Raw genomic sequence first — 27,705 nt, forward strand, 5'->3', positions numbered from 1 at the left:
TCAAACAGCATAAAAGTCTAGTGAAAATCACGTCCTTTTTTGCTCCAAATCCCTGTGACCAATGCCAATTACGAAAAATAAGTAGAGTTTACCAATTAACATAATATTTGGTAAAATAAAAGAGGGAAACAATAATAAAATTAATAACAAAATGTAACCTATCAGTTAGTGCAAAATTTCTGGGTGCAAACTAGAATTAATGTTTAATAGCAACTTTCTTGTTTACAAATATGCATGTCAATTTTTTTTTTGGTAGTTAGCAGTTGAACATCAATAATTCTCCTTAGATTCATGAGTATATGCATATCACAACGAATAATTACATCCAATCCAACCCCTTTTATGGCAATTTTGTCTTCCGGGTTTTGCTCAGTTATTTGTTTAAAACGTTTGGGCAATCTATTTTTAGAACAACTATCATGTCTTGATATGTTATCTGAAAACAATACAGTGCACACTTTTTTTTGAGCATTTGTCTGTCTTAATTCCTTTTTAATTTTTTTTGGGGACAGATTGCCCATCTTATTTCATCACTAATTTTAGTTACACATGCACAACCCACTTCAGCCAAATGTTCGAATTTGTACGTTTGTCTTGGTTTTGTTTGTGGTTGAGTTGCTACAAAATTAAATCTTAACCAACCCAGAGCAGCTCATAAATAAATTTGACTAAGATGGCTTCGATAATTCACTCTCTTAATTAAGTAATCACAAGCGAGTGCTCCCGATTTTCATTTTGGTTTAGAAATCGTTTTTGTTAATAATTGATTTAGTGGGATATTCAGCTTAATTAGTGTTTAGGAGAAGTTTTTCCTCTTTTGCCAAGAAGAATGTGTATTGCTTTGAAATGTATTTTCCACTTTGTTTCTTTCTTAAAAGTAATATTTCCCACTTGTCTTAGCAAAATTAAGACCATAGATGTCCAATTCTTGTAAATCACATTTGACATCAGGAACTTACGTATCATGAATGTTAAGAAACATAAGTTTTTCAGGATCATCTTGTCAGAATCATGTTCTACAATTTTCCCTTCTAATATTCTCAACTACGCCCTCTTAAAATTATCCATTACATGATCAATTGTCCAACATTTTTTTTTAAAGTTTTTGAGGCTGTATCCCATGGTTATTTTTGAACCATACTAACACCAAAATATTACAGCATGCACATAACATGGGTTTTTGTTTTTCCGGATGTGAATTTACAACAGAAATTGTGATTGATACATACACCATATATAGAAAGAAACATAATACTCCAGTGTTCCCAATAAACTTAGGCTTTGCAAGTTTAGGATGTAGTCGAGCTTACTGTATTTCTTGGTTGTTGTTATCGAGTGCAAGTATTCACTAAGAAGTGGCAAGTTGATGTGGAATTTATTCTTGATTGCTAGTTTTAGAAAAGAGAGAATTGTAGTTTTGGTTTCAAATATTTGGGACGTGACTTCTTCTAGTTGTAAAAGTTTGGAAGAAAGCAAATGTAGCTCTAAATGTTACAATTTCTAAATACATTTAGTACTACTGACTGACAGAGTGAGGAGGGATGAGTTGGCTGATTTGAAAAAAAAAAAATGTAAGTCTCCCACTTACACTAAAAAAAAAAAGTCTTATTGACTAATTTTTATCAATTGCTATTGGACTTCAGTCACATACTATTATGTACCAACAATTAATTTTCTAAAAACTTGAAAAAATAATTGTGGTCATAATTTTTTAGTAAAAGAGGACTAGTTATTTGCACGATGATCACGTGACTAATTATTCTCATTTAGCCAAGAAATACAAAAAATTTTTGACAAAAAAAATTGAGATTAAAGATTAATTACTCATGTGACCAACATATGTTTAATTAGTCATCTTCTATTACAGTTTATGGCTAGCAATATTTTATTAAAATTTTAAATTCTTTTAACGATTATTTTCTGGTACGTGATCGGTAGTAATTGGTAAAAATCAGTCATTAGGACCCAATGTGCATAGAAAGTGAAATATTTGACACTATATTTGTATTCATCCAAACTTTAGACATTAAAAGCGCTCATATTCCAAATATTTGGAACCAAAACTACAATTCACTCTTTTAGATAATATACCAAGTCAATCTAGGACTAATCAAAGAGATGGCTGCCCTCTAGATCTCATAACTTTTCTGGATATCTTTACGTGGGTTTGATGGGGACACTTTGATGGTCTTAGACAAAATTTCCTGAATTTTCAGGTGATTTTTCAATTCTTGGTTGATTAAAGATATGCAATACCTAGCTGCTGATCACTAAATAGTATTGAGAATGGCATGGGACAGGTTGATTTCATAAATTATATTTTCACTATATAAATGTAGGCAAGATCTTCTCACCAACGTATATGTATTCGTATTATGTAGTGCTCAAAAGTGATTTTTTTTCATAACTACGTAATTTTCTCATTACCCTTTTAGAATTTAAAGTGCAATTGGTGAATTTTGTGGTCATTTACATGCTTTTTGAAGTATAAAATTTTAGTAGCAAATGATTTAAGAAGTAAATTTTCCTCGATATTGAGGTCTCATTGGGAGACTTATTAAATGGTTATTGTGCTATTAAGAAAAAAAAATCTCATGATTGCACGTGGTGTTAATTAAAATTTTTTATTTGACAGATATTTCTGAGTTTTTGTTTTGTGATGCCAATCTTTATCATTTGGTCTAACGAATTATAACAATTTCATAGTCCAACTTCTTTTTATTTTGGTAGAAATAAGAGGATTTTAAAAATATTTACACGTATTTGTTAACTGCAGTTTTTTTTTCCTTGGGCTGAACTCCTAATAATTCTACAAAACTCAAGGAACATAAAACAATAGATGATTAATTACACTCAAATTTCTGTGCTCAATCTAAATCTTTTCTGACCATCAATATTTACTTTGTTGAAAAGGCAAGAAAGGCCAAAACTGTTTCAATGATTAGGAAATTGCCATTTGGTCCTGTACTTCAATTAATATAGTTCCTCATCTCTTACAAATTTACAATTAACCAACTTGATCCCTTATCTCGACAAAATATCGCTAATGTAGGACTTTTAACGATGAACTAGAAAGTTATATTGATCAAGTCATGTGCACTACACGTGCACCATTAAAATACAAGGGAAAATCATGAAAATAGTGTGACAGCCTCACCTCCCCCTAAGGCGAACCAAAGGGTTCGGTGGACCGCCTGCCCAACTCTCATCGGAACTCAGTCGTTCACTTCAGTCTTTAATCAACACCAGAACAAACCCATAAGAATAAATATAACAATGATCCAAAACTTAAGACAAAACTTATATACATTGCTATCTCAAAAGGAAATACAAACGTCGAATCTACAAAGGTTCTCAATTCACCATACAACCAGCCCGTGCCAAGCACTAGGGCGAGAACCATTACAAAATCAAAGAACTAGACCAAGCTAGTCTATACAGAGCTCTCGTCCTTGCTCGCCTTCCCCTGTTAAGGAAAACAAAACTAAAGGGATGAGTTAAAAGCTCAGTGAGGTTCCGAACACATAGGCGAAGAATAAGTCTAATGCATTCACCATATATAACCAATAATTCAAGATACAAATACAAGATAAAGCGATAAACACATTCATTAAAAGAATACGGGCTCACAGGGAGCCATATATTCGTTCGTTCATTCATTCTCCTGTCATTCCCCCTTATTCCTCCGGTCATTAAAAAAAATGCATTTTTGTAAGTAAAACCCTCGTTCGTTCGTTCATTTCATTCACCCCCTCCTGGATATTGGCCAGGCTCCACCAGAATACAAGGTAATACTCGAGTATACCACATTTATACCCAGGGTCACCATATCGTCCGACCGAGTCTGCTTCTGGCTCGAGTCGATCGGTAACGAAGGGCAGGGTCCAATTCAGCCAAAAGGCTTACATCATGCACAACTAACGTTTCAATCATTAAATCATTGAAAATTTCACATTCATTTAGGTCGAGTGCGATAAAGTACACACTCGCCTAAAAACCTCATTTTGAAAATCATTGAGAGCACTTAACACGTTATCAAACAATAACACAAGTCATAAAGTCAAGGAAAATATAGCAAACAAGGAACACTCACCTAGTTATGCAAAACAACGTGCAAAATATCCTTCCGAATATTACACTCAGTCATCGAGAAAACCTATGATTAAACGAGAAAGAATATTACAGTTCATCTAACACAAACAATTAGGTGAAATCGAAGAAACCTGACAAATGATGAATAAAACGTATAAAAATGACTTTAAAGTGAAACGAAGGCATTTGGACCTGTGGACGGAAATGACTAGGGTTTCATAAACCAAACGCAAAACCAAACTAAAAGGGTTATAAAATTTCCAACGGAAACACTTGAACCAAAGGCAAGTCGGAATCCAACTAGATAGGCTAAGAAATGTTGTTTTCGGAATCGTTTATGTGGTTCAAAATCGTCTCATATTCAAGTAGATATTATAGACTAAATGTCTTGATGAAATTCACTTAAAACCTTACTTGGAAGTAGTTCACTTGTGGCCGAGAAAACCCTAATTCATACCTCTATATTTTGGTAAAGAGTAAGTAATCATTTGGAATTTGAAACTAAAGAGGTAGCATGTTTTAAAATGGTAGAACGGTCATGGTATTTGCCAAACATATATATATATATATATATATATATATATATATATATATATATATATATATATATATGTTCAAATAGAAACTTAGCCCTCGAACACCTCCCGAGCGAATCGATGGAATTGTTAATGAAATACGTTCAACTTGACACAAAACACATTTCCAAAACCATTTTAACTCATTCTCATGACAAGAAAAGAAACGGACAGCATTTCCCCTAATTTTCTTCACTTTCACCCTACAATTAAAAACCCATTCTCATACCATTAATTACAATCACACATATGGTCCAAAGGTAATAAAACATGTCCAATTACGGCACAAAACTCTTCAATCAAAGCCAATTAGAGACTCCAAAGCCAACTATAAGAAAACCCCCAAATCAAAACCCTAGAACCGGAAATTATCCCCACAAGCGGAAATTTTCCGCAATCAACCGCAATTAACGTACACAAGTTTCAATTAACACCATTTTAATCCATCAATCCAAGGCAAATCCATGACTATCATATAAAATCAGGAAAATTCCCAATAAATCAGAAAATAATCCAACTTGACCTAAAACCATGAAATCATTCGTAATATAGCATGATTAACCCTTACAAACTGCTAATTAACCAACTTTAGAACAAAAGGAGGTTTCTTAACAACTCACCTTATGAGTTCAAGAAAGGTAAAAACTTACAACTTCCCCTCCAAAAACAACTCCACTAGCACCTTTAACCCACCTTAGCTAGCACTTGTACAGAGTGGTTTCAAAATCCAACGGTGAAATCTCAAGATTTGAGTGAAAATAGAAGTTGGAAAATAAGAGTTTTCTTTCTTCTCTCAAAGGCACACGGCTGAGCTGAGGAACAAATGAAGATATTTTGGGCCAAAAGTAGGATAAGAAGAAAGGAAACAGCCGGTCAAAGCTTATGACCGACTGTGACACGTCACAATTCGGCCGGAATCTGGCCGGATTTTCGGCCGGATTCTTGGCCAGATTTAGGGTAGAGAGGAACCAAATTTTTTTTTTTAAAAACCCATAACAATCCGGCCAAGAACTGGCCGGATTTGCGGCCGAATTCGACCCTTCAATCTTTTCGCAAAATTTTTCCTCTTTTCCAAGTTCGATTGCCGCGCTCAACCGCACTTCCAACACGTACACATATATACATATCGCACACACAAATACACGAAATAACAAAACCTTTCTTTGTCGGAAACAAATGGTTAACAAATTTTCACTTAAGAGGGAAAGTGAGAATAAACAAAAGGCTAAAAAAATATAAAATTTTTTAGGGTTCTCACAAATAGTCCTTCATATGTTTGAAAAATCTTGTTTTAATCCATCACATTTAAAATGGTATAAATATGGTGATAGAGCAGTTATTGGGCATATTTTGCAGTGTTATTTTGGCCTAATTTTGGCTATTTACGGTGCTAAGTACTGAGATTTAACTCATATCTCATATTCGTATGAATTATAGGTGATCGGCATTAAAAATGATCTCGCGGGGTAGATTCCCAGAAGACTTGTCGTCCCAGGGCGTGACCACGCCTTGGAAGGTGGACGAAACCGAAAGACGGACCGTGGTCCATGTGGACCAGGCACATGGGATCAAAACTCCAAAAGGGAAATGGCTTTTGTAGAATCAATTGCACCAGACGTTTCCTTCTTTGACTCTTCTTGGACGGCGGTTATAAAAAGAAAAGGACAAAGCAAGATTGAGCATCATCTACTTTTTAGCCTTAGGTTCTCTTTTTCTACTTTTTTGGAGAAGATTGGTCAGACGGTTTTCTTTTGGTTTTTCTTTTGTTCCTTCTGCAGCTCTGGGTCAGACATTGGAGACTTTCTCCGTTGCTGTAGCTTTTGTTTTTGGCTTCTGTACAATTTTTCCTATTCGACTTTTGCTTCTACTTTCGCTCCAGGGGTACGAACACGAAACCCAACAAAGGGAAGCGAAGCTTTTTCAGCAGTTCCTACGTTAATTCATCTTTTTCAATTCTTCGGCAATTAATTGAATGAATTCAATTAAGTCACGCGGGATTGATACGATGAGGAGCGGCTAATTTCTCCCTCTACCCAAAGGTTGACGCGAGGGCGCGGTCCATAATATCTGTGAGATCTAATCGAATCTTCATTATTTCTTCCAATTTATTGCTATTCGTGTGTTTCCTGAATTAATTGTTCATGGGTATTTTATTAATTGAATATCAACGGCCGGGTATTTGATTTAATTTAATAGCCTACTGCCACGTTAATTAAATAGAATCCGTAATTGTTCATTTAGTTGACACCCCGTGGCAACCACCATAATTGGCTTTATGATGGGGAAATACAAGATCTAATTTAAATAAACCCTCTTAGCTTGTTTATTGGTTAGGGTTGGGTTCTTCTAGCTTTAATGCAATTGGGTAATTAAATTCCTATGGTCGTACCTAGGGTTGTTATCTGGTTAGGGAAGCAGTCAATGGTCGTACCTTGACTGTCGAAAAGGTAAGGAAGAATTGGTTGTCAGAGCTTATTGATAACTATAACCAACCTAGTGATGAATGGGTGAAATATCTTTGCATCGATGATCATTTAATTGGACCGTGCCTGAGCAGTTGATCCTTTGGGTGGAATTTTGTTAATTGCTATTTTTAGTGAATTGTGCTTTGTGAGTTAGTTTTGAATTTTGTTTGTTTTATTTTATTTTATTTTTATTTGCCTCCCATTGAAAATCCCTCAATTTCGTTCTACTAATTTGGAAAGAAATAATTTCCTACCTGCTCCCTGTGGAATCGACCTTACTTGCCATTGTACGCAAAATTAGTATTTTTATAGACAAATCCGGTATATCGGATCAAGCAAACTCTTCGGGAACAGGGTGAATCAAGTAACCCATTGCACACCTAGGGTCCCTGCTCCAGTACTTGGATTTGTTCTATAATTATTTAATTAAGGTGGTAATTAGGACTTTTTAGTAATTATTATTGCACAGGTTCGGCACCTGTCAATTTTTGGCGCCGTTGCCGGGGAGTTGGCGTTTGGATTATTTGTTTCCTTTCAAATTCAGTTTTTATTTTATTTTTATTTTATTCTATTCTTGTTGGTATTTTTGCTAGTTTATGCCCCGTTCTTCTCGCACAGGTGAATTGGTATACGATCCTGAGGTTGAGAAGGCAGCGCGTAGGCGGAGGCAAGAGACCAAAAGGCAAAAAGAAGGGCACTTATTTGCTGCAAACAAGTCAGCAGAAGACGAAGTAAGCATGGTCAACACCCAAACATTGAGGGAACTGGCTGCCCCGGAGCTGACTCACCAGCCCTTATGCATCACATTCCCCACTTTGGCTGAGAATACTGCTTTCGAACTGAAGTCGGGGTTGATTCACCTCCTACCTTCTTTCCATGGTCTCTCTGACGAAGAACCCCACAAGCACGTAAAGGAGTTCGAGGTGGTTTGCTCTAGTATGAAACCTCCTGGGGTCACTGAAGAACAAATTAGACTGAGAGCCTTTCCGTTCTCTCTCAAGAATGCAGCCAAAGATTGGTTGTACTACCTACCAGCAGGTAGTATTACCACATGGGCGCAGTTGAAAAAGAAATTCTTGGAAAAATTCTTCCCTGCATCCCGAGCTGCGAGTTTGAGGAAGGAGATCTGCGGCATTAAGCAATATCCCGGTGAGTCCTTGTATGAATACTGGGAAAGGTTTAACAACTTGTGCACTAGATGCCCGCAGCATCAAATTAGTGAGCAACTGTTAATCCAATACTTCTATGAAGGGCTCCAACCAACAGATAGGAGTATCATTGATGCTGCGAGTGGGGGAACACTTGCAAACAAGACACCGAGGGAAGCGTGGGAGCTCATCGAAACCATGGCAGAGAACTCCCAGCAATTTGGTTTACGTGAGAGCAACCCTCCCCGTAGAGTCAACGATGTGGAGACGTCATCCCTCCAGCAGCAGATATCGGAGCTAACATCCGTTGTTCAACAATTAGTGGTGGGAAATGTGCCCCAAGTAAAGGCCTGTGGAATCTGCACAAACATGGGCCACCATACTGACTCATGCCCTATATTGCAAGAGGATGGGGCTGAGCAAGTGAACATGGCTGGAGGCGTGCCCGCGCCTCGTAGGCAATACGATCCGTATTCCAACACGTACAATCCAGGTTGGAGAGATCACCCCAATCTCAGCTATGGTAGTAGGCCACAAAATGCATTCTCCAATCGGCCTCCAGGATTTCAGCAACCGTGGCAACATAAGTCTCAACCCTCGTCCTCAAGCTCAGGGAGTTCTTTGGAAGAAATTGTCAAGAGTTTGGCCAACATTACCACTCAACTTGTCACGACCACCACTCAGTTCCAACATGACACCAAAGCAGGCATGAAAGACATGGAGACTCGCATGAGGCAAATGGCAACTGCCATCAACCGCTTGGAGTCCCACGTTTATGGGAAACTGCCATCGCAACCCGAGGCAAATCCCAAGAATGTAAGTGCCATGACGCTGAGGAGTGGCAAGGAACTGGAAGGATCTAAGTTGACGAGTTCAAAAAGCAAAAGTGAGGAGCAGATAGAAAAGAGAATTGAAGAGGAAGGGCGTATTCGCAAGGAGTCTAAGGTAACATCTATTCCTTCGATCCCTATTAAATCTAATATAGCTCCTTTTCCTTGCAGGTTGGAAAAGACAAAGAGGGCAGAAAAGGAAAAAGAAATCCTGGATGTGTTCCGCAAAGTTCAAGTAAACATCCCCCTATTGGACGCGATCAAACAGGTACCCAAGTATGCAAAGTTCTTGAAAGACTTGTGCGTTAACAAAAGAAAGCTAAGGGGTGATGAAAGAGTGATGGTAGGAGAGAATGTATCAGCTGTACTTCAAAGGAAACTCCCACCTAAATGCGGAGATCCAGGTATGTTTGCCATCCCCTGTAAGATTGGTCATTCTAGTATCAAAAATGCCATGATAGATTTAGGGGCTTCTATTAATGTGATGCCTAAGTCAATCTATGATTCCCTAAATTTAGGACCTTTAAAAGAAACGGGGATAATAATTCAATTGGCTGATCGTACATGTGCTTATCCGGATGGGGATAGTTGAGGATGTTTTAGTGCAAGTAGATGGATTAATTTTTCCTGCTGATTTTTATGTGCTTTACATGGATGATAGAAGTGCCCCAAATCCATCACCCATTATATTAGGAAGACCATTTTTGAGTACTGCCCAAACTAAAATTGATGTTAGTAAGGGTACTCTCACGATGGAATTTGATGGAGAAATAGTCCACTTTAATATTTTTGATACAATGAAATATCCTGTTAACTCCCATTCTGCATTTGCTATGTATACCACTAATACCTTTGTGCAAGAATTTTCTAAGTTTGTTTATAGGGGTAAATCCAAGGTTGCTGCGAACAAGTCCTATAGGATGAAAGCAATTCATGAGGTAAAAATGGAGAGAAAATTTACGAAAAAAGTTGCACTCAATGGCCATGTGGATCCTGGAGGAGGGCCACCAATTACAAGGAAAATTCATTTACATCCAGACTAAAGAGTGGTGCTATGTCTAGCCAAAGACATTAAAGAAAGGCGCTTCTTGGGAGACAACCCAAGGCTTCTTTTGTTTTAGTTTTCTTATATTTTTGAAGTTTTTGTTAAGTGTTAGTGTCATTTAGTGGGTTGTTATTTTGTGACAGGAAGTTGGCAGTTAGACATACCCACGCTAGGTCATCATACCTAAGGAATGGAGTTTTGGAATTGACGGTCAGACGACTATAACTTCTAAGGCGTGCCCACGCCTTCCAACCCTTCCGAAAAAGAAACTTCAGTCTTCTTCTTCCTGTTGGTGTTACGTCCGCCGCCACCACACCACCTTGTGCACGCAGCCGTCTCACCTCCTCCGCCTTAGTGTCTCACTTTCTCTCCCCGGTGGTCAGGGAAGTTTCTTTTCTTTTCCCCTAATACTTCATTTGTCTTTTCTACATTGAGGGCAATGTAGGTTTTAGGTGTGGGGGGATTAATGGCTTCCATTATTTTATTTATTTTTTTTCTTTGTTACTCAAAAAAACAAAAAACAAAAAACAAAAACAAACAAAAACAAAAAAAAAACAAAAACAAAAAACAAAAACAAAAAAAACAAAAACAAAAACAAAATGAAAAAAAATAAAATATTGTAGTTAGGCGGTTTTTTGGCTATTTCTATGCTTGTTAGTATTAGGGCATGTTGCTATGATGAATGACACAATCAAAGTGAGTGGGTATGTGGTCGAATATACTAGTTGTGCATTTTGTTTCCCTTGGCAGTGTCGTTGAATGTTGAATATGCTGGAATTGACCCATTCTTGTAACTTTTGGGGGAGCTTTTGAGCCTTATATGAGCACATTATTCTTGTTTGCTCTATTTTTATTTGATTGAGTGGGTATCACATATGGTATTGGCATTCTAGAACTTGCTAGTTTATACATGTCAAAGCCACATTTTTGTTGAATTGGATGCATTTGAAATGATAAGGGCATTTAGGATTTAACCCTCTTTAACTATCTAAAAAAATCAAGCCCTCATCTTATCTCCCAATAGTGAACCAATTTGAGCTTTTGTCCTTCGTTTCTGGTTGTTATCCGTGTTTGTTAACCCAAGCTCTCTTTAAACTTTCTTGTTTACCCCTGTGTTGTCAAGGGATGCCTGAATTCCATCATTTGTGCAAAGCAAACAAAATTGGGGTTGCAAGTGCTGTTAGATTAGGAGCTATATGATGCTATCCTTGTATAAAGAAGGGAAAATTGGAAAAAGGCCACTGACCAGAGGACTTTGGCTTACAGGGCGTGCCCACGCCTTACAGGACTTTCTCCTTAAAAAAAAAAAAAATCCTGAAGAGACCTCGTGACCAGAGGACTATGGGGCACAAGGTGTGCCCACGCCTTGCGAGCAGTATTCAATCAAAAAAAAAAAGAGAGAGAGAAAGAGAAAAAATTAGGGACACTTGTACAAAGGGTACAGCAAATGAAAACTGCCTTGTTTGTGAAACTCCTCCGGTGAAGCACTGTGGTTATTGGTGGGTTTCGGACATTCTCTTGACACTTTACCCCCTATCTATACCTTCTTAACCCGCCTTTCACCTGAGCTCCATTACAACCTTATTAAAGTCCCTTTGATTTATGTGTTTAGTTCACTTTTAAGTGGTGGAGATGTGATGAATGTGCAAGCCTATGGTAATGGCATTCCGTGATGTTGATTTGAGCGTTCCTAGTATTCATATATATTCTTTGAATTACAACAGGTCCGGTGTGCTCTACTTTTGGTGATATTGTCAGGGACACTAGATGCTTGTGTTAGTATAGACTACTGCATGACCTCCGCTCTCTTGGTTGTACTTCTGAGCTTTGAAATGCTTGAGGGCAAGCATTGTCTAGGTGTGGGGGGATTTGATAGAGCAGTTATTGGGCATATTTTGCAGTGTTATTTTGGCCTAATTTTGGCTATTTACGGTGCTAAGTACTGAGATTTAACTCATATCTCATATTCGTATGAATTATAGGTGATCGGCATTAAAAATGATCTCGCGGGGTAGATTTCCAGAAGACTTGTCGTCCCAGGGCGTGACCACGCCTTGGAAGGTGGACGAAACCGAAAGACGGACCGTGGTCCATGTGGACCAGGCACATGGGATCAAAACTCCAAAAGGGAAATGGCTTTTGTAGAATCAATTGCACCAGACGTTTCCTTCTTTGACTCTTCTTGGACGGCCGCTATAAAAAGAAAAGAACAAAGCAAGATTGAGCATCATCTACTTTTTAGCCTTAGGTTCTCTTTTTCTACTTTTTTGGAGAAGATTGGTCAGACGGTTTTCTTTTGGTTTTTCTTTTGTTCCTTCTGCGGCTCTGGGTCAGACATTGGAGACTTTCTCCGTTGCTGTAGCTTTTGTTTTTGGCTTCTGTACAATTTTTCCTATTCGACTTTTGCTTCTACTTTCGCTCCAGGGGTACGAACACGAAACCCAACAAAGGGAAGCGAAGCTTTTTCAGCAGTTCCTACGTTAATTCATCTTTTTCAATTCTTCGGCAATTAATTGAATGAATTCAATTAAGTCACGCGGGATTGATACGATGAGGAGCGGCTAATTTCCCCCTCTACCCAAAGGTTGACGCGAGGGCGCGGTCCATAATATCTGTGAGATCTAATCGAATCTTCATTATTTCTTCCAATTTATTGCTATTCGTGTGTTTCCTGAATTAATTGTTCATGGGTATTTTATTAATTGAATATCAACGGCCGGGTATTTGATTTAATTTAATAGCCTACTGCCACGTTAATTAAATAGAATCCGTAATTGTTCATTTAGTTGACACCCCGTGGCAACCACCATAATTGGCTTTATGATGGGGAAATGCAAGATCTAATTTAAATAAACCCTCTTAGCTTGTTTATTGGTTAGGGTTGGGTTCTTCTAACTTTAATGCAATTGGGTAATTAAATTCCTATGGTCGTACCTAGGGTTGTTATCTGGTTAGGGAAGCAGTCAATGGTCGTACCTTGACTGTCGAAAAGTTAAGGAAGAATTGGTTGTCAGAGCTTATTGATAACTATAACCAACCTAGTGATGAATGGGTGAAATATCTTTGCATCGATGATCATTTAATTGGACCGTGCCTGAGCAGTTGATCCTTTGGGTGGAATTTTGTTAATTGCTATTTTTAGTGAATTGTGCTTTGTGAGTTAGTTTTGAATTTTGTTTGTTTTATTTTATTTTATTTTTATTTGCCTCCCATTGAAAATCCCTCAATTTCGTTCTACTAATTTGGAAAGAAATAATTTCCTACCTGCTCCCTGTGGAATCGACCTTACTTGCCATTGTACGCAAAATTAGTATTTTTATAGACAAATCCGGTATATCGGATCAAGCAAACTCTTCGGGAACAGGGTGAATCAAGTAACCCATTGCACACCTAGGGTCCCTGCTCCAGTACTTAGATTTGTTCTATAATTATTTAATTAAGGTGGTAATTAGGAATTTTTAGTAATTATTATTGCACAGGTTCGGCACCTGTCATATGGTCCCTCACTTCTATAAAACATACCGCTATGGTCTAAAATCTCATTTTGGGCCAATTTTCTAATCAAAACTTAAACAAAATTATCAATTTGTGAACTGAATCACTAAAATCACCAACCACATTACTGTTTTCCAGGTCCAAAACTCCAACCAAAAATTTAATGAATCGTGATAATAGCATGATTTTTTCTTTTAAAAAAATATTTGTATAAAACTATTGAATAAAAGAAAAGGCAGAAAAAAGTGGAAACAAATCCTGTTGAAATCAAAGGTATTATGTTGCTAAGCTCAATTGTTAGATTTTGGCTAGTTTTAGACTTTTGATTTCTTAAGCCTAAATTATGGCTTTAATGGGCAAAAATGTCATGCGTTGGGCATGTGACCTTTTTTTTCCCTTTTGGGTCAGAAATGTTGATTTTGGTTTCATATTTCTTTTGAAAATATGGACACTTGAATAGTGCATGCATTTTTTGTTTGTCAAAAATTGGCGGCAAATGGGTTTAGAGACCAAATTGATACATTTTGTGTTTGTGAGTACCATTTTGCAATGGGGAAGGGTTGGGTAACTTGGGTTGGATGCTAAGGTAGAAAGGATTATCAGAAAGAGATCCTTAGTTCAAGACCTTTCGCTAATCAAAAAAAAAAAAAAAAAGTACCATTTTGGTCAGTTCTGATATCAATCATTTCTTTGTGTGGGTAAGTCTGATTTCAATTTTCTCATCAAAGAAAACCACATTAATGTCGCTCGATGAAGAGGATGATTTCCTCTTGTCAACCATGGCTGGAAGACCATGTCATGTGTTCATCTTTTTTTTTTTTTTTAAACTTTTTCATTATGGTTTCATTTTATGAGATATTTCAGGTATTTAAATTTTCCTTTATGAGATTTTTTTTTAGTTTTTCTTTTTTTAAATTTAGGTCTGTCATGGATTGAAATTTCACTTTGGTCTAGTATAAATCATACATTGCACATGGAAAATATCTTAGAAAAGAAATCAACTTAATGCATACTGCTAAAGCAGAGGAGATTTGGATTTTTTTCAAAGAAATTAAACCGAATAGGTGCAGAAATTATAATAAAACAAAAATGATGATGGCAGACTTTTTCTTTTTCTTTTTTTTGTTGTTATTTAAAGTGGTGACAGACTTAGTATTAAGCAACTTTAAGGCTTTATTATGGTGAATGAGACTGGCAACTTGTTAAGCCAGTAAAGTCTAGTAGGAAATGATCCACTTATCATGGTATTCAATTTTTTATCCAATAGAAACTGTTGACTTATAGACAATCTGTCAAAAAAAAGTTTTTGTTTTTGGTATATTATTGTTGACCTGTAGGCAATGTATTCAATGCTAGCATATGGTGATTTTTTTTCCTTCTTTATTTTTTTCCCTTCTTTATATTATTGTTGGCAAGTAGACAATCATTCAATGTTAGTATATGGTGATATTCGTTTTTTTTTTTCAACTGTGAGTAAGGTTATCAATATGGTTTAAGTAAATTTGGTAGGAATCTATTTCTGAAATAGCAATCTGATTACCATTTTTTTGTATTTGTCTTTTATCAAAGCAAACATAGCCACTTTGTGTATTGCACAATATTAAAATTCCAAATATCAAAACACAGAGTTTACATATTTGTAAACAATCATTAATTTCGTGACTAATGTATTAAATTCGTTACATATTTTGTCTCTATTGGCATCGTTTCACTAGACAGGGTATGATCATCATATACGTTGTCTTCAAATCTCTTCAGAAAGTTGCCCTATTCGAAAATTTTCAGAATTATGTTTATTTTTAATTCCCTGGATTTTATGTATAATGGATGGTTTTTATTTTATTTTAGTTTAATTTTAATTTAGGAAAAATTACATTTTACCCCCTATGATTTAGTATTTTTTTACATAACCCCCCTATGGTTTCAAAAACTATAGATAACCTCTTCATGGTTTGGATTAAAGTGTCAAAATAACAGAATTTGCATTCCATAACGGAATCAACTAAAATGTCAAAAATACCCCTATGTAAAGTTGAAAATTATTTATTAACCACAGGGGGGTTATGTATATATTTTGAAAATCATAAAAGGATTATATGGTAAGGTACTAAATCATAAGAGAGTTATATGGTAAAATATAAAATCATACATTTATCATGCATATTATGCTTATATATTTTGATTACTTCAATAATTTTACCTTTAAAACAAGGGTAATTTTGACATTTTTATAGAATTCGTTACGAATGATCATTTTCGTTATTTTGATATTTTAATTCAAATTATGAGTGGATTATATAAGTTTTAAAACTATAGGGAATTATGTGAAAAATAGCTATACCACATGGGGTAAAGTGTATTTTGACCTTTAATTTAAGTAGTTGCAATTTTAACACCAAGTCTATTCTCAAGTGGATATGCAAGATAAATGCAATGTTTTGAAAATCGGACCGGACCGGCCGGTTTGACAGGTCGGACCGCAAACCGGTTATGTCTCCGGTCCGGTTCACTACTAAAGTTGACTTGTTATAAGAACCGGTCAAAACCATAAAAACCGTTAGAACTGTTCAACCCGGATTGACCCATTGAACCACGGTTTTTTATTTTTTCCTAATTTTTTAAATCGAATTTAAAAGTCTTGAAAGGTGAAAATGCATCTTCCCAACTTTTCTTTCTAACCCTAATTTCTAATGACGGCTGCCGCATACTCTCTCTCATTCTTAATCTTTTCTCCAGTTCTCTTTATTCTTGTTTCAAATTAAGAATCCAAATTCTCAAAGGTATCGGGCTTCTTAAATATGGGGTTTCTTAACTGCAATTCTCTATTTTTTCTTGCAAAAGATTGGATTAATCTCACAAATCTTAACTCTCAAGACATCGTCCAGGTTAGTTTCATTTTTTTTTCATTTATTTGTTTATTACTTGGCGTTTGATAGATTGTATGATTCTTGAGGTCTGCAATTTTTGGTAGTTTTATTTTTATTGTTCGATTTTTCTTTGAAGAGCAATTTGTCTATTTCAGTTTTTTTTTTCTTTTTCTTTTGTGGGTAAGAATTTGAATGCCATGAGAGAAAACCAGTGCAGAAAGCTAATTTACTTGATCAACTATTATGTCACAAAACTCAGGATTCAATTCCTATTTTTGGTATTGTATGTGTACTTCACTTTTGTTGATTATGTACTGGAAAATTCTTGAAGTACTTTGCACTAAAATATATAATTTATTTTGGCTGCTCTTATCCATTAGGAATACTCAAGAACATAATCTTTATACTAGGCCGACAAACGATGTTAGGGACACTATTTAGTGGATTTTCCAAAATATTGCAACAGGCTACACTTGCAATTTTTGTGCCTATTCCAGAGCATGATGATCAAATTGCGTGGCTTGAAAATTCTTCAGGGATGTTTACCGTAAAGGATGCTATGAAAACATTCCGGCCCGAGGTACCGCTGTACATTGAAGTAGTTTAGTATGGTATGAAAATCACATTCCTAGACATGTTTTTATATTGTGTTTGGTATGTAACAAAGACTTAGTACGCTGGATTAGAGGAAATGCGGTGTTCTCAGTTGGGGAAAAATTCCTAGAACTCGTGCAATATTCAGATTAATTGTTCTTATTCACTGGTTGTAGCAAGAAAAGGGGAGCCTGCATGTTTGTGAGTTCTCAGATTGTAAAAAGCCTCCAAAGGATCCTACATACAGTTTGCTATGATATTTATATTACCTACTACTGTTAGCCTGTTACTTGACATAGTTGGATCTTTAAGTGCTTTTATGTACTCTTTTTCCAGGCAGAATGTTCTGCGATACACTTGTTGTATTCTTCTTCTTCTTCTTCTTCTTTTTTTTTTGTTTTTGTCAAAACATGTTTATAGGCTGAGAGGTTAGATCACTTTCTATAACACACAATAAAGAAGTAACTACTAATTTTGTTGCAATACATCGACTACCAAGTTTATCAAAAAAACAGAAAGTTATTTGTCAGTGACAAACGGAGATGATGCAAACAAATGTATGCGTCCGGGATATCGTTGTTGCAAAACAGAGGTGCATGATAAAAACTACTAAAGAAGCATGATATTAGTCTAAAGAAAATAATCGAACTCCTAAACTAGTTAAGAATTTTGTGACTTCTATCATAATGGAGACACAAAAGTACGTGAATCTATTAGATTTTTCAATTCCTTTCCGGTTAAATAGAAAGTTCTGAGTATTTTGACTTCCGGAATAAGTTTATTCTAATTGTTCTCATATTATAACATATTCATTTGGTAAGCTAGTCTCTATCTGTTTGTTTCAGATTTTGACTATGAATTAAGGTTGGATAGGGAGCAAAACCAGTTTGATTGGTTTTTCTTTTAAAGAGTCTGATCTCCCTTCCAAGGTAGATGGAGCAAAGGCAGAGGTCCAAGACCAAGAGAAAGATGACAAGAGAGAAAAGATTGATAGGAACTTAACTCATCTTCTATTAAGTGGATTAAGCTATTAATTTTCTAATAGATTAGTTGTACTAATCAATTACTATAGCACATTTGTTGATTTTTTTGGGCATACACTAAGAAGCAACACCTTAGTATTACCAAAAAAAAAAAAAGAAGCTTATAAGAGACTTGTATTGAAACTGAAAATGAGCTTATGCTATTAATTCATCAACTCATTATTTATAGTAATTACATGAAATAAACTAACAAAATATCTAACTAACAATTATCCTAAAAAATTTCAACAAAACACTTGATAACATAGTCTCCTACTCAACAAATCTTCTCTAAAATATTTGTTAACAAAGCACATGATTTTTAGTTAACAAATATCCTAACAACAAGATTTATTTAACTACTAACTAAATTATTCTAATATCAAACATAATATAATAAAATCTATAAAAAAAGTTGGCATATTTCAACACTTCTTCTTGCCACTTTTGCTGCAGATTTTGAATTGCCTTCTCAAAATTTTGGATCTTGTCTTGGAGAAAACTTTTATAAGAATCTCTGCAACTGATGATTAGCCTTGCAATGAACTTCTTCTTTTGGACTTTCATACAAGCTAAAGATTAGTCTTGCAACAAACTCACTTCTTTTGTCTTCTCATGCCAAAGTCCAAATAAAAGATGTTTTTTTAATTATTTTTTTATGTTTCCAAATAATCTTCTCATAGGATTAAAGTGAAACACCATTCGACAATATTTAAACTTATAAAAAAAAATATTAAATTCTACATGGTTCTTCATTTTATCATCACCATCAAAACTTGTAGACTAAAAAACAACAATATTATAATCATGATAAATATTAGTAATCAATTTGATACCTCATAACTTATCAATGATCTCCTGTTGAATTTTTTCAGGATCTAAATTCTTGATTTCATCACGTTTTACTTCAAAATTATCAAAACCCGACCAATTCATAGTGAAACTTTGTCTTTTCATTTTAATTGAGAATAATTAGTTCTCAATCAAATTATAAGCCATTATCCTTGTGAAAACGGCATCAAATGATATGTGAATGCTGATTTTGGATCTCTATCTAACTTCAACTCTACGGTCTTTAATCTGTATATCCATCGGTTTTTCAAATATTGACGATACAAAATTTGTGTCCACCATATCCCATAGATTGCTGACTACCAAATAAGTCCAAAATTTAATGGCCTAAATTTGGTAAGTTTCACCACTAAAAGTTGAAGCATTTGACAAAAAGTTCTTTCCTATCATGGTTTTGAACTTATAAAGGATCCTCATCAAATGTTCTCACTCTCAAAAAACAACACAGGCATTAAGACATAGGCTCTGATACCACTTTGTTGTTTTTCTTGGGGCATAAATTAAGAAATAACACCTTAGTGTTACAAAAAAAAATTATAAAAGACTTGTATTGAAACTGAAAATAATCTTATATTATTCATTTATCAACTTACTATTTATAGTGATTATATGAAACAAGCTGACAAAATATCTAACTAACAATTATCTTAAAAAATCTCAACAAAACACTTGATAACATAATCTCCCACTCAACAAATTTTTGCTAAAATATTTGTTAACAAACCATATGATTTTTAGTTAACAAATATCCTAACAACAAGATTTTATTTAACTACTAACTAAATTATTCTAATATTAAACATGGTCTAATAAAATCTGTTGAAAAGGTTGGCATATGTCAACAACATTGATTTGATTTTGCTTGAGATTACAGGCATCATTAGTTCCATACTACCATGTGACACTTGTTTGTACATTTTTTTTTTTTTGTATCGAAATGGGACTTCTGCTAACTACTTCTATTAAAAAGTGAAGCAGGTTTAAAGACCAGAATTGGTGTGAAATAATGTGGGAATGCAAATAAACTAATTCACGGTTATGATAGAGAACATAAAAGCTAATAGGCAGTATATATGCTAAACTGAATTGCAGGAAAGGTAAAAGCGAATACCAAAGAGTCGAGCGGCCAAAAAAAAAAAAAAAAAAGGACTCCTGCTGCTTTTGGTCAAAATTTGCTTAACGATCAAGGAGGTATGGGACGGTAAAGAAGAAAACAAAATCATGTCCTAATTTATTAGGACATGAACTTTCGTCTATTATTCTTAACTGCAAGGAGCTGTTGACTACATTCTAGCGAATATGTTTCTACCATAACTACAGCGAAGCAAACAAATGTGCAGACATCCTAGCAAACTGGGGAAGAAGCAGCACTCAAGACTTCACTTCTTTTGAATTATGTCCTAATTTTGTCCTTCCCTTACTTTTGCAAGACTTAAAGGGTGTTACCACCCCACGGATGACTGTACTTTAACTTCCACTCTGTAGACTTGGCTTTTACTTTAATGCATCTTTATTTACCAAAAAAAAAAAAAAATAAAACAAAATAGCTTTGGATTGAAAATTCTAGCGTTTAATACTAACAGTGGCACTGGCTTGTATCTACTTTTATGCTTACCCAAAAGACTTCTAGTTTCATGGCCGGATTTCATAACTTGTGTCTAGTTACTCCATAAATGTACTATGCAAGTGATTAATATGATACAACATATATGTAAAATTTAAAAATTACATTACTAACCATGAAATTAAAACTAAACTAAGGAATATTATAAGTGGCTTTTAGGATGGAACATATACGCTCATGAATTTTAAGTTACTACTCGGACATACCTGTGGTATCCTTCAATAGGATTTTATAATCACTTCAAAAATTATAATTGTCTAACTTATTTGCTAAGTTTTCCATAGCTTACAATTTTTCTTCGTTGTGTTGGATATGGTGGGAATTGAGAGTCCGACATTGATTCTGTTGATGCAGTATTTTCTTGTTGGTCGACGAAATCAAAATCCTTCCTTATCTCTGACGGAGTTTTTGAGCATCCACAACTCATACCAAGGTTATAATACCCCGATGTGTAGTGATTTCCCATATTTGGATTAAAATAAGTAGGTGGAGGATACATGGGAATTGGGCATGAAAAATTTGGTAGATTGTGGAAATTTGATGGATAGTTGGAATTGGATAAATTTAGGGGATATACATAATTTTGCACATTTGTAGGAATACCAGAAAATGGGTATTTTAGGTAATTTGAAAAATTTTGGTGGTTTTGATTTTGCGAGGAGGATGAATTTTCTATATTTGGAGCATTTACATATTTGTAAAACTACTAAAATTCTCATCCATAAACAAACTATTGAATTTTTGTTAAAAAATTGTGCAAAGAGGTTGAGGAAAATGAGTGAGAGAGTAAAAGGAATAATAGAGTAGGATAGTAAGATATGAAAGAAAAAAGGAATGTGTTGTGTTTATATAGAGAATTAAAACATAACCATTGGAAAAAAAAAAAGAACGTTGCTAACTTTTCCTTGCCAATATAAATTTTGTCCGTTGTGACTTCAAAAAAATTAGATTTTTAAAAAAATTGGTCTAAAGGCACTAGTCTACCTGTTACACTATCATCAGAATGATACGTGTAATGGGTATTACACGGGCATAATGAATGACCGTGTAATGGACCAATGTCATGACAGGTAGTACATGCATCATTACACTCCATTGTGGATGCCCATATACTAACAAAACTGGACCCTCAAAGGCAGCTTTTTGATGACAAGCACATGAGAAGTAGATTTCCTCGAGCAGCCTCTGGATAGTGCTTGTGGCGGTGCTGGTGCTTTTGACATTCTGGGCTACAATGGTGATGGACTAGGCAATGTGGAAGAATATATTATACTGGAAAGAAATTCACAAAATATGGGTGCAGAACTCCTCAAGGGTGTAAATATTATATTTATATCACCCCTGCTTTTACAATATAATTTCTTCTTCCCTATGCTTTAATACATTGACTACTTAACAAATGTAGATATATTTGCTTATAAAACTTCTATCAGTAAGTTTACTTCTTCACGCACATTCATCAATGTCTTATGATCACCAGCCTCAAATGATTATATGGGTTAAACTTTTTAAAATATTTAACACCGGCACAACTATGCATTGAAATGATAAAATATTCAAGAGTCTTGGAAGGTGCAACCTAGCCCAATTATTACTACTGATCAGCAAGCTCAACAGTCAAGACTTCTTCCATTCTTTTGTTCCTAATTTTTACCTACTTTCCTTCAATGACCTCTCACACCAATCATTCCTCTGTTCATCATCTCACCATTAATCTCTCAAATTCCTCCAATAAAGTTCAGTTTTGTGCCTTAAACCATATGCGCAGAGTTTTGTGCCTTAAACCATATGTGCAGGTTTGATTTCTTAATCTACAATAGCTTTTGTTTTTATTATTTCTACAATTTACTAATGTTCTAGTTTGAGATTTAAATCTAATACTGTATTTGCTTTGATTTTGCAGTTCTTATACTTTCAAAGGCAAGTACTTATCTTTCTTCATCTTTTTCTTTTGTTTGATTTTTCTTTTTCTCCAACCTTATTCTTAGCATTTTTAGCCGTTGCCTGAGTCTAAGTTTGCCATCTTTTCTTCATCTCTCTCTCTCTCTCTCTCTCTCTCTCTATTTTTTCCTTTTTCAGTCTTATCAGCATTGTTTACATAGCATTTGGTTAAACAATTAGTAGCAATTTTTTTTTCCTTGAAGAAGTTTGTTTTCCAATTTCGTGGACAATATTCAATGAGATTGATACATAGTGTCAGAACTATTGTACAAGTTATCTCTGTACCAATTTTGGCTTTCTTTCTGCGTTATATCTACTGGTGGATGCTGCACTTTTTGTTATCTAGAAGGATTTTTTCCTTATATTTTGTTTTGTGATTGTATGTATTATATTTGCATTAGGGCAGTGGGGATGTACTCTACTAGATTTCTATTTTTTTGCTTTGTATATGGAATATTAGGGCAAATTTCACTTTACCCCCCTGTGGTTTAGCGTTTTTCACATAACCCCCTATGGTTTCAAAAGCTATACATAACCCCCTTATGCTTTGGATTAAAGTGTCAAAGTAACGGAAATAGTCACTCGTAATGGCGTCACCTAAAATGTCAAAAATACCCTTATGTAAAGTTGAAATTTATGTATTAACCAAGGGGGGTTATGTGTATATTTTGAAAATCATAAGGGGGTTATATGGTAAAGTATTAAACCATAGGGGGGTTATATGGTAAAATATAAAAATCATACGGGGTTGATGTGTCATGTATTTATAAGGGTAATTTTGACATTTTTAGAAGTTCCGTTACGAGTGACTATTTCCGTTACTTTGACACTTTAATCCAAACCATGAGGGGGTTATGTATAGCTTTTGAAACCATAGGAGGGTTATGTAAAAAAAGGGTAAACCACAGGGGGGTAAAATGTAATTTACCCGGAATATTATGATGTTAAAGTTGGAGATGAAAGCTGTCTTTAGAGTGTTTGACTTCATGGAGAAAGTTCCGCTGTTCATACTTTCCATTTAGCCAGTAATTCTACTTACTGTTTGGCAACTTTCTCGATTTCATATTACTAGAAAACGAATTTCTTGTTTCTTGGTCTCAGGCTTGTCACATTCATATACTTTGTTCAAGAAGTCAAAATTTGTTAATTGGCTAAAAGGCTAGATCACTTCTCTGAACACTGAATGAAGAAATATCTATTGAATTTTGTTGCTGATGCAAACGATTAATATGTACAGTTTTTGTAGAAACACCCAATCAACAACTAACCAAACAGAGCATATATGTGTGCCTCTTAGGATGTCATTGCTGCAAAACAGGGGTAACATGAACAAAACTAGTAAGGAATTTTAGATTAGGCCGAAGGAAATCATCGAACTCCTAAGTTGGTCAAGAATATGGTGTCTTCTATCATAATAAAGAGACAGAAGTAAGCCAATCTAGTGGTATTTTCAATTTCTTTCCGGTAAAATAGCGACTGCTGATTAATATGACTTCTGAATAGGTTTGTTCCAATTATTCTCATCTTACGAGATTTTCATTTGGTAAAGTTATCTTGATATATTAGTTTTTAGAGTTTGCCATCAATTAAGGTTGGTAGAAGGAGCAAAACTAGTTAAGTTGGAGCATCATGCATGCTCCCACACATTTTGATGGGTTGACGAAACTAGCACGCTTGGGAAGAACATGAGCAACATATATACCTAATCATATGTTGAATGATAATGATGCTTGGCAAATGCTTATTTCAGAGAGTAAAGCAGGTTAAAACAGAAGATATATGACATCCCGCAAGTATTTCTAGTGACTTTCATATGTAGTTCAGCCCAAAATCATTTCATTGGTCAAGCATGGTACTAATGTAGCTTAATATCTTATTTCCACATTGAGTTTGATTGTATTTTAAGCCTTTCAATATTCCCTTAACTACTGATGAATATTGTTTCTGATCAATTCTCATTTTATTTCCTGCCAACTGCCAAGTACCCTTGTCCTTGACATGTATAGCAATAGCTAGATTGTTACTACTGCTACCCTTACCCTCCTCACCTTTAACATAACTCCAAATTGCAGAATAGCAGCAAGGTACTGGAAATGGAACAAATTCTTCACACGAAAGGAGGGGAAGATGAGGAAAGCTATGCCAAAAATTCAACATTTCAAGTAAGTGATAAATATCAGATAAAGTCTGAATGATTTCTCTCCGGCCCTCTATATATAATTGTGTGACTGATCTCTAAATCAGTTTCTACCCTTTGGAGATCAGTGTTTATGAATGTCAACCATGCACTCAATCGGAGCATTCAGGGGTTTTGTCAAGCCAGCCTAGCAGAGGCAGAGTGCATAAGAGTAGCAGATCTGGGATGTGCATCGGGACCGAGTAGGGCAAATTACATTTTACTCCCCTGTGGTTTAGCATTTTTTACATAACCCCCATATGGTTTCAAAAGTTATACATAACTCCCTCATGGTTTGGATTAAAGTGTCAAACTCCCTCATGGTTTGGATTAAAGAATCAAACTGACAGAAATAGTCACTCGTAACGAAACTTCTAAAAATGTCGAAATTACCCTAATAAATACATGACACATTAACCCCGTATGATTTTTAAATTTTACTATATAACCCCCTTATGGTTTTCAAAATATACACATAACCCCCTTGATTAATAAATAATTTTTAACTTTATATAAGGGTATTTTTGACATTTTAGGTGGCTCCATTACGAATGGTCATTCCTGTCACTTTGACACTTTAATCCAAACCATATGGGGTTATGTATAGCTTTTGAAACAATGGGAGGGTTATGTAAAAAAACGTTAAACCACAGGGGAGTAAAATGGAATTTGCCCGACCGAATACGTTGTTAACAGTTGAAAGCATTATAGATAGCATTAATAGAGAATGCCATAACCTGAATATTCTTAAGCTACCTAATATTCAAGTTTTCTTAATGATCTCATGTCCAATGATTTCAACTCCATTTTCAAATTATTGCCTAGTTTTTATCAAAAACTTGAGGAATCATATGGACGTGGTTCAAGGTCATGCTTCATTGCAGCTATGCCCGGCTCTTTTTATGGAAGACTTTTTCCTGACAACTCCATGCATTTTATACACTCTTCTTACAGCCTTCATTGGCTTTCTCAGGTTCGCCAATCTCCTGCTTTGTTGTTATTAACACGCATTGCTATGTTGGTATTTACGGACCCTCACTATCTTAATTTTCATTACTATCTATCTAAACCCCTGACTGCCTGATATAATTTTTACATTATTACTATCTGTAATAGTTTTTGCAATAGTTTTGCTGTTTTTTTTTCCTGTTCGATTAAACATTTGTGTCCTTATACTTGTCTGTATCTTACTTTCAGAGTACTTGTGATGCTACTTGAATCCTAATATGTAACCTTTGTGGTAAATTATCTTTGAACTCTTTGAAAAGGTTTGGATTTAGTTTCCAAACTAGCCATCACATATTTTATTACGTCCTTTAATGTTGTTCAGCAAATCAAACTGATTCCTTGGTGTCAATTAGAAAATTAATATTCAAGTCTTAGCCTCAAACATAATGAATTCTACAAGTATACCAAAATAGAATATGAAAAACAATGCCAAGCCCCAAAACATGATACTTATCATGTATTTCTCTACCTCTCTGCTGCAGGTCCCGAGTGGGTTGGTGACTTAGGAAGGGTTGCCACTGAACAAAGGCAATATTTACATAGGTAAAACAAGTCCTAAGAGTGTGCATGATGCATATTTGGATCAATTTGACAGAGATTTTACAAACTTCTTAAGTGTCCGTGCTGATGAATAGGTGTCTGGGGAACACTTATTTGTGACCTTGGCGACTAAAATCGATGGTCCCGTAGCATATAACGTTCAGGACTTACTTGGGATGACAATGAATGACATGGTTTCAGAGGTAATGATTCATACACACTCAATCTCGATACAATGTGTGGTGAAATATGATCCCATCTGGGTAAACTGTACAGGGACTGATTGAGGAAAAGGCACTCGATACTTTCAACCTTCCACATTACCGGCCTTCTTTGGAGGGAGTAAAAACCATCATTGAGAAAAATCGTGCTCTTAAGATAAGGTATCTGGACACCATTCAACTGCGAGTGATTGGTGCGGAGGCGACAGATTGCGGGAAGGGCTACGTTTTCAATACAAACACCAATGCCAAGTACAGGGCTAGGAGCTTGAGTGCTATTTGTGAACCCATCTTTCAAGCTCACTTTGGAGATGGTATAATGAACGATTTCTTTATAAAGTTGGCTGCCAATATCTCACAACATCAGGGAATGATGAAGAGCCCTATCAACAGTCTGGTTCCTTCCCTCTCCAGAACATGAAAGCGGAAGATGTATACTTTGGCTGGATTAGGTTCATGAGCAGGCTTAAGTGTGTCGTATTGGTTTGAAAGGGGTAGAAATAGTGTCTTAACATATAGATCTAAATAGTGCATGATGCATAAATCTGTGGACCTTTTAGATTAAGATTGGCTTTGAATTTATATCCGAGCCTCCTTGGTGGGGTTTTTTTCCTTAATAGTCAGAAATAAAATGATGCGACTTTCCTTGGTGGGGATTTTTGTGATTTTAAATTAAAAAAATTCAAATTTTGCCTTTCTTTCCCTTCATAGCAAACATAGAATGGAGGAAAAAGAAAGGCAAATTTTGAAAATTTTTCTATTTAAAATCACAAAAATCATAGCAAACATCATTCTAAAAGAGATGACTAGTTTGTTTTGTTGAATCTTGTGATCATTAGTATAATTTTGTTGCTTATTTATATTGTTAGTTCATTTAATGTGAACTTTTTGATTGGTAAAATATGTATATTAATTGTTTCTAATTTTTAATTATTTTTATTCTTTTACTATTACAACTTATATACATGCATAAGGAGTATTTATAAAATCAAAGTTTCATCTCTCTCCTTAAAGTACTTTTTTAATGTTACTTTTTCTAAATTGATTAATTTTGTTATTAAAACTTTAATCTCAAGAGAGGTTTGTGTAATTTTAAAAACTTTAGAAGAGGCTAGTAAAATTGTTAGAAACCTCCGGGGAGGTTTATGAAATCATCCCTAAAGAAAAACCAAATGCCTTGGACAGCCGGAAGAGGACCGGTCAGGATTTG

The 27,705-nt window shown here is 35.1% G+C and overlaps 3 protein-coding genes, 1 long non-coding RNA gene and 1 other non-coding gene across 5 annotated transcripts; 4 read left to right on the forward strand and 1 right to left on the reverse strand.

Moving 5' to 3' along the window:
* The first annotated feature begins 7,728 nt into the window (after positions 1–7,728).
* Positions 7,729–9,702, forward strand: LOC140038325 (uncharacterized). The gene is made up of 2 exons (XM_072083615.1): positions 7,729–9,225; positions 9,379–9,702. The coding sequence occupies exons 1-2, from the start codon at positions 7,729–7,731 to the stop codon at positions 9,700–9,702; spliced, it is 1,821 nt and encodes a 606-aa protein (XP_071939716.1).
* LOC140006762 (small nucleolar RNA R71) lies at positions 8,242–8,348 on the reverse strand. The gene has a single exon (XR_011814596.1). It is a non-coding gene; the product is annotated as a small nucleolar RNA R71 (small nucleolar RNA).
* Positions 9,703–16,249: 6,547 nt separating the features above from the next.
* LOC140004845 (uncharacterized) lies at positions 16,250–17,400 on the forward strand. The gene is made up of 2 exons (XR_011812695.1): positions 16,250–16,535; positions 16,898–17,400. It is a non-coding gene; the product is annotated as an uncharacterized lncRNA (long non-coding RNA).
* Positions 17,401–22,230: 4,830 nt separating this feature from the next.
* Positions 22,231–27,294, forward strand: LOC140004863 (uncharacterized). Its single transcript, XM_072045029.1, has 7 exons — positions 22,231–22,405; positions 22,513–22,529; positions 24,623–24,712; positions 24,816–25,699; positions 26,217–26,277; positions 26,370–26,477; positions 26,551–27,294. Exons 1-4 carry the CDS (start codon positions 22,277–22,279, stop codon positions 24,931–24,933), a joined length of 354 nt encoding a protein of 117 aa, XP_071901130.1. The 5' UTR covers positions 22,231–22,276; the 3' UTR covers positions 24,934–25,699; positions 26,217–26,277; positions 26,370–26,477; positions 26,551–27,294.
* LOC140038327 (7-methylxanthine methyltransferase 1-like) lies at positions 25,578–26,916 on the forward strand. The gene is made up of 4 exons (XM_072083623.1): positions 25,578–25,699; positions 26,217–26,223; positions 26,370–26,477; positions 26,551–26,916. The coding sequence occupies exons 1-4, from the start codon at positions 25,578–25,580 to the stop codon at positions 26,914–26,916; spliced, it is 603 nt and encodes a 200-aa protein (XP_071939724.1).
* Positions 27,295–27,705: the final 411 nt, after the last annotated feature.

Source organism: Coffea arabica, chromosome 1c (genome assembly GCF_036785885.1).
Source record: "Coffea arabica cultivar ET-39 chromosome 1c, Coffea Arabica ET-39 HiFi, whole genome shotgun sequence".
NCBI lineage: Eukaryota > Viridiplantae > Streptophyta > Magnoliopsida > Gentianales > Rubiaceae > Coffea > Coffea arabica.

Bases quoted from the DNA above. Each gene is read 5' to 3' on its own strand.
- LOC140004863 (XM_072045029.1), top strand. From the start codon at position 22,277: ATGACCTCTCACACCAATCATTCCTCTGTTCATCATCTCACCATTAAT. The intron at 24,713-24,815 runs GTAAGTGATAAA...TTTGGAGATCAG, and splicing joins CCAAAAATTCAACATTTCAA to TGTTTATGAATGTCAACCAT.
- LOC140038325 (XM_072083615.1), top strand. From the start codon at position 7,729: ATGCCCCGTTCTTCTCGCACAGGTGAATTGGTATACGATCCTGAGGTT. The intron at 9,226-9,378 runs GTAACATCTATT...GCGATCAAACAG, and splicing joins GTATTCGCAAGGAGTCTAAG to GTACCCAAGTATGCAAAGTT.
- LOC140038327 (XM_072083623.1), top strand. From the start codon at position 25,578: ATGGACGTGGTTCAAGGTCATGCTTCATTGCAGCTATGCCCGGCTCTT. The intron at 26,478-26,550 runs GTAATGATTCAT...TAAACTGTACAG, and splicing joins TGAATGACATGGTTTCAGAG to GGACTGATTGAGGAAAAGGC.